General features: G+C 37.0%; 2 protein-coding genes across 2 annotated transcripts; both read right to left on the bottom strand.

Annotated features, from left to right (window-relative positions):
• Positions 1-264: 264 nt before the first annotated feature.
• Positions 265-4,834, bottom strand: LOC121962631 (OX-2 membrane glycoprotein-like). The gene is made up of 8 exons (XM_042512848.1): positions 4,751-4,834; positions 3,648-3,705; positions 2,687-2,803; positions 1,961-2,299; positions 891-1,223; positions 709-805; positions 512-571; positions 265-391 (listed from the first exon to the last, which is right to left on the bottom strand). Exons 3-8 carry the CDS (start codon positions 2,736-2,738, stop codon positions 265-267), a joined length of 1,008 nt encoding a protein of 335 aa, XP_042368782.1. The 5' UTR covers positions 2,739-2,803; positions 3,648-3,705; positions 4,751-4,834.
• LOC121962633 (small integral membrane protein 11A-like) lies at positions 3,744-6,625 on the bottom strand. The gene is made up of 3 exons (XM_042512852.1): positions 6,536-6,625; positions 5,020-5,289; positions 3,744-4,864 (listed from the first exon to the last, which is right to left on the bottom strand). Exons 1-2 carry the CDS (start codon positions 6,548-6,550, stop codon positions 5,047-5,049), a joined length of 258 nt encoding a protein of 85 aa, XP_042368786.1. The 5' UTR covers positions 6,551-6,625; the 3' UTR covers positions 3,744-4,864; positions 5,020-5,046.
• Between the last annotated feature and the right edge of the window lie 201 nt (positions 6,626-6,826).

The following is a 6,826-nucleotide window of genomic DNA, read 5'->3' as shown; positions in this document are numbered from 1 at the left end:
CATTTTTGAGCCTTTTGACTTTTTTCCATAATTATTATATTACATTTCTAATTTAAGTGAACATCCATTTAACACAAGAATCACTCACATTCATTATATATATTCGATATATGCACAGCCCCTTATTGAAACAGATTTTGCAATTATCACAAAAAAGCTTTTCTTAATATAATAAAACAATTAAGTTTTGATCTTGAGATAATGGAATAAAAAAAACAATTGGAAACATAGGTAGTCTCTGCTCCCGCAGTTTTCTGGTTTTGGTTAAAACAGCTTTCGTGGACAGCATGCTGGCTGAGGTGATTCTTTTGGATAGCCACTTTTTTTATTTTTCACAGAAGACGTTCGTTGCCGTACCTCATTCTCTTGGTTCAGTAAAGGTGTTTTGGGCCTTCAGATCAAAACAAGAGTCAGTTTCTTAATCATTCTCAAAACACATAATGATCCATAAAGAGTAAAGTGCATCAAGTTACTACATAAGTATAAGTGAAAAATAATCAAATTGACTCACTCAGGAACGTTGGTCGTTTTTTGTGGTGTCTTGTTCCCTTCAGAGTCCCTTTGTGACAGACTGAAGTATTTAAGAAAAGTCAGAGCTGAACAGACATTTATTTATGGGCTTTATCGGCAAAGATCTTAATCAGTCATGACCATATTGACTGTGAGATGCTGGTGTTAGTAGACAGGCGCTAAAAAGTTTTAAAATACCTGTTCCGATGTTTTTGTACACACAGGGCGACGATGACTGCAGCAGCAAAACATACACAGGACACCACCACGACCAACACAAGGATCCAAGTGAAATCTGTGAGGAGGAAAGATAATTAGCAAAACTCAAAATGAATAATGCAACTTCAGATGAAATGGTAACACTGACATACTAAAATCACCTTCAGTCCCTGATTCCTCTTTGGATGTCTGGAGGAATTCCTCACCATCAGCAGGCGGCTGTTTGACCTCAGGAATGACAGTAAACACGTCTGTCTGAGGACCAGACAGCACTCGCACTGCACATCCAACCTGTATGCTGTTGCCATGGAGACGATTCAGCACAGCTGTAGTGGTGACGGTGACTGTACCGTTGGTGTTGGTGACGCTGGTAGAGTTGTAGTGAGGGACGGTCAGTGTTACTGTGGGAGCAGGTCGACCCGTGGCCGAGCAGGACACAACTGCCTCTTCAGAAGAGTTTGATTCTCTGACGTGTAGGACGGGTTCATGCAGCTCTGCAGAGAAAAAGAGATTTAAATATTAATGTTGAGCAAAACATAAACCCTGACAAGTCCTTAATATCACTGAGAAGTCTGTAATAACACTAGATGCCTTTAATATTCCTAAAACATCTCTCATACCCCCCAAATATCTACAAAGTCTTTAATAAATAAAAAAGTCTATAAAATCACTGAAGTCTTTTTAATCCTTGAAAAGTCTTAAATACCCCAAAAAGCTTTAATATTCCTACAACATCTTAAATAATCCCAGTATTTCTTAAATATCAATGAAAAATCTTTAATAACTTCAAAAGACTTTAAAATCCCTCAAAAGTCTCAAATTATACTGAAAAAAACTAAATCACAAAAAAGTTTCTAATATTCTTGAAATGTCTTTTATACCCCCAATATAGGCTTTAATATCATTGAAAAGTCTTTAATATACAAGGGGATTTTTAAAAATATTTATAAAAGTCTTGACAACCCAAATAATATCCTGAAAAGTCCTAAAGATCCCTGTAAATCATTAAAGTTTCCCAAAAGTGCTGAAAAAAAAAAATCTTTAAAAATCCCTGATAACTTTTTGGAAGACTTTTCTTGGTTTTTAAAGACTTTTCAGGGTTCCAAAATGACTTTTCTGGGTTGTTAAAGAATTTTCAGCGGTTATTTAAGATTTTTATGGAATTTTAAAGACTTTTCAGGGTTAAAGTGAGGACAGAGAGTTATGGGGATGTTTAATAACAGGTTTTTACCATAGAGTTTGACGCAGGTTTTAGCGATGAGAACACCATCAGGGTAGGTACTAAACAAACAGCGATAGCAGCCCTCATCTTGCTCCGTCACTCCTCTGATAACTATGGAGCAGTTCTGCAGTCCAGCATCTTTAAACTCCACTTTGTCCTGGAAACCATCATTCACTTTTTGACCAAAGTACTTGTCGTAAGAAGCGAGATTCTTCTCCCCCTCAGGTAAAATTTTCTGCCATGAGACTTGAACAACACGTTTGGACTCCATCAGATGACAGTTTAAGCAGGCTCTGTCTCCCACTGCAGCCATCACAGTCTGCTGTGTTTCTATCACAGCTGTCAGACCTGCAGGGAGGAAATGAACCGTGTGTCAGGTTACTGCTGCTCTGCATTGTCTTTTGTAATTTCATAAACAACCACAAGTCAGTGACTAAATCAAAGAACTAAAATGCAACTAAATATAGACGATTAAGTGGGCAATGTTGATTAAATTCTTCTTCTCTGGGGTTTTTACAGCAGCTGGCATCCTTCAAATTGCATCAGTCAAGTCACCCTGCTCTGTTACAATATCCTTATTAATCCAGTTGATGACAAAAACCTAAAAATCAGTCCCTTCCCTCCTGCCCCTATTCTCAACCACATGTTTAATTCTTGCCTCCCTCTCGACCTGCAGGAAATAAGCGCTCGCTCCACTGTCTCCCTCACTCCTAGAATTTAATTTAAGTTTCTTACCTTTTTGAAAGACCTCCGACACGAGGAGGAGACGCAGGACACAGTCCATCATGTTGCAGTTTGAGCGCCACAAATTCAAAACTGCAGGTAGGGCAGGTAGGCTGGACCATTATCTCCCTGCGGGGGTGTAGTTATAAAATTACCATGCAAAAGGTGATACTTCGAGTGCATATACGCCAATAAATAATTAAACAATTCATTCAGTTTAATGCGTATAAACCGGTGGTTTTATCAACAATACTATTTGGCCCTAAAATGCTGTATTAACAACGCGTGACATGTAGTGTCCCTCCGGTCCACTACGGTCCAGATCTCACAGTTTACTTTCGGTTTTGTTCACTACTATCAATGACAGACACGATTCTGCAAAAATGCACGCATAAAGTCGTTAAATATTGTTGTTGGTGTATATTTAAGCCGTATAATACAATAAAGAGACCATGTAGATAAAGTCGTAAAAATACAGACAAAAAGCTTTACTTTCATTTTAGATTCAGTGAATTTTATCACAATCTTTATGTTCCTGTTAAGCAACATTACATTTACTAAATCATCCACCTGATTAAAAGGATTTTTAAAAAAGATTTTTTTTAATCTAATGCTGTCTTTTAAACATGAGAGTAATAACCTACTGCACACCTTTTTTAAACATGATTGTTAAAATGCTGTTTTTTGTTCATCATTATAACCTATGTATGAGAAGATTCAGTAAATATGTAAAAGTGTAAAAAAAAGTCTACTATGTAAAATATTGTTGCTTTGCATGTTTATGCTGTGTAATCTAATTAATTTTAATAACCAAAAAATTTTAAAAGAATTCTCAAAAATAAAGCAAAAAAGGAAACAGCATGACAAAGGGCAGCTGCAAATTGTGCAAATAATAATAATAGTAATTATAAAAATATACTACATTATTTGTTTTACATTAAGTATTTAATTTTGAAATGACTATTTTACTAACCTTTTTTACTTCTTTACAAACAGCAAAGGATGCCACTGTTTCTTCACTGGAGACAGAGCTTTAAAAGACAGCGCAAACATCAAAAGTAGGGGAGTATAAAGTATGAACATTTACTTTTAATCACCAATAAATATATAGAAACAGACCAGTAGAGTTTTGCCATGAGTATAAACTGCCAGAAACACCCAATGTGGTGAAAACACTGTTGAATTTTAAAGAAAAGGAAAGAAAAATAAAATAGAAAGGAAAGCAGTAAGCAGGTTTCACACACCTTAAAGATCAAATTCAAGGACTTTCCAGGCTCTCTGATTCAAAGACCCAGCATGGCATAATATGAGGTACTTATCATTGTTACTACTTTAACACCACAGATCATTTTCATAATCAAAACTTGAAGACATTAAATAATGTTAAGTTTAAAAAAAAAAGAAAAGCATGCAGAAAACAAACAAATATATGCACTTTTGATGACCAATGTCTAGTTATGTCAGCTTACTAGGCCTTGTTTTTTACCCCTGAAACTTAAAGGATTTCACAGACCCGGGGACCCCTGGTAAGGAATATTTGGACCGTACTCACTCTGCTCGAACATGAGACTCAAAGTGAAACTGTTATGGGTTAAAAGCTAAAGAAGCACTTCACCAGAGTGATAATTTTTAAACTAAGGAGAGATAAAAAGGAGTTTTACTTCTGAGGAATTCTGGAAAATAAAGCAGAACACCATCATAGCATGTAGAACAAACTGTTTAATATAAATTACAAAAGTTTGGCACAAAGTTGGTTCACAATTTACAAGGAATATTTCAAAATAAATACCATGCTGTGTTCTTGAAAATTAGCCCATTTGACAAGCTTTGATCCTGACACTCCTCCAGTGCACAAAGTGAAGCTCAAGCGTCGACACAGATAGATACGAGCAGAAACGAGGCAGAGGATGAGGAGAAAGGAGTGCAAAGCTGATGCTGAGCCTACTGTGGTTCTTTTATCCAAGTTTAAAAGAAAAAAACAGTCCCTCATCTCAGTCTTACATCAGTTTCTGCTGTAATTTCATTTCATAAAATCCTGGTTCAGTCAAACATTTACACGATATATAAAACTTATACCTGAACCACAAACTACTTCCTGAAGCACGGTGAGGTCCTCCTGGTGCCAACAGTCACGTATATGGCTCATATGTGAAGAGGGTGACTTGTTGCTCAGGTCTGTAACATGTTTCCCTGTAGAGAGAAAAGGAAAGTTAGCGAAACGGATCACCTGATTTATCTCATATATTTATGACTTATTTGAAAATGACCACTATGACCAAAACTATCTGTATTAGTGTAACAGCGGGTGGTAAATAGTTAAATTGTATAGTTAGTTAGTGCAGTACCTGTGTACAGCTGCTTCTCTCCTCTGCTCAATCATCCTTCTTGTTCGCTATGCTGTCCGTGTTGTCCATGTTGTCCATGTTGTCCATGTTGTCCAAGTTGTCTATGAGCTCCTGGGTCTTCTGGGCGAGCCTCCTCCTCTCAGCCTGTTGCTTCTTCAACGCCTCCTCAGCTTTCTTACTCTGGTAGATCTTCACCCCGGCGAACGCTAAACACAGCAGCAGCGTCTTCAGGGCCAGGATGTACAAGAGGATGGGGACATTGTCCAAAGCCTGAGGAGGACAGAGTTTATGTTTGAGGAAGGCTCGGCATTCTTTTTGCCCCCAAACAGCTATACAGGCTAAAAAATAACAATAATAATAATAATAACAATAATGCAGAGCATCGATTGTTTTAATAAAATTTGTTTTAATTTAATTAAATTATTTGTATTACAAATACAAATAAACTTTAGATAGCCATCTAGAACAATAAAATTGGTTACTTAAGATACAGTTTGCTGCAAAAACTTCATTTTATAAGATAACACGGAAAAAGTGTTCCTTTGGGGAAATCATTTCCAGATGAAAAACAGTAAACAGCAAATTATTGCAAAATGTGTGTTATCACAATATTCAACATATTTCAACAAATTTAAAATTACTATTTTGTTGCATGGTGACCTAGTAATCGTGAGCTTTCTGGTGATTCCCACCCCTGAAATACTGCAACAATTTCATCATGCACAACAAAAATTGAATGCCTTTTCCAAAAGAAGAAGGAGAAAAGAAGACAGCTCTGGAACATTCAGGCAACCTGGAGATGTTTCTCCTCCACCTCCTTTTTTTTCCCCACCAGAGGCCTCAGCTGTCAATACGGGAGGTGGGAGTTAATTTGGTCACAGAGAGGGGAGGCAGTGTGTGAAAGAGGGAAGCAGCTGCAAACCATGTGCATTCTAGGCTTGTATTGGTGCGCACAGTTTTTGTCGCCAGACGTCATTAAATAAGTGACAATTTTCATATTGCAATGCACACTGACCGAAATCAACAATGAAAGATAGGTCTCGTGCCTTGTTCCTAATAACTACAAGGAACTGATTAATTCGGCGTTCATAAAAACATCCAGTGGCACTTATATTAGTTATTTTGTTTACAGATATAACTGCTTCAGCCGTTATTCTAAACTCATTCATGCGGTTAGTTTTAACGTATTTCTTAGCGGAGTGTCGCAAAAGTTTACAGTTTACATTAACCACAAAAAGTCTCCATACATGACATGTAATTATTTATAAAGGACACAGAGTGGATGCATGACAGGCACATATCTGTTTGACCGTAATTTGTATTTACTTTGTCCCTAAATGTTAAGTTTGTGACAGAGACACGCAAACTCGCTCAGCTGTGGCAACGTTAGCATTATCCTAATGACAGTTGAGACCTTTGCTGTATCACAAAGACCCCAAAAACGACTAATAATAATCACATTAATAACAAATCATGTATAAAATGTCGATAAACCAATCGAACAGTGTTAATTTACCTTCCAGTTGATCATTTTTGCCTCTGTAGTGCTGAAGTTTCGCGATCACTGTGTGACATTCAGAGAGGTTTAACTGCTACTCTGAAGAAGGCGGGGCTTCTACTGACGGACCAATCGAAATGCAGTAACGTAAAGACGTATGCTGTGCTACATTCAGGTAACACAAGGAATCAAAAGCTTTCGGTAGAGACACAACAACAACCAGTGTTGATAAACCATAGTGACATAAATGTATATCAAATGGCGGTGATATATAATGTTTCATTTATGAGAGATGTCTTAAACTATTAC

Source organism: Plectropomus leopardus, chromosome 24, assembly GCF_008729295.1.
Source record: "Plectropomus leopardus isolate mb chromosome 24, YSFRI_Pleo_2.0, whole genome shotgun sequence".
In the NCBI taxonomy this organism is placed as follows: Eukaryota; Metazoa; Chordata; class Actinopteri; order Perciformes; family Serranidae; genus Plectropomus; species Plectropomus leopardus.
This window is presented reverse-complemented; position numbering and strand designations above follow the sequence as displayed.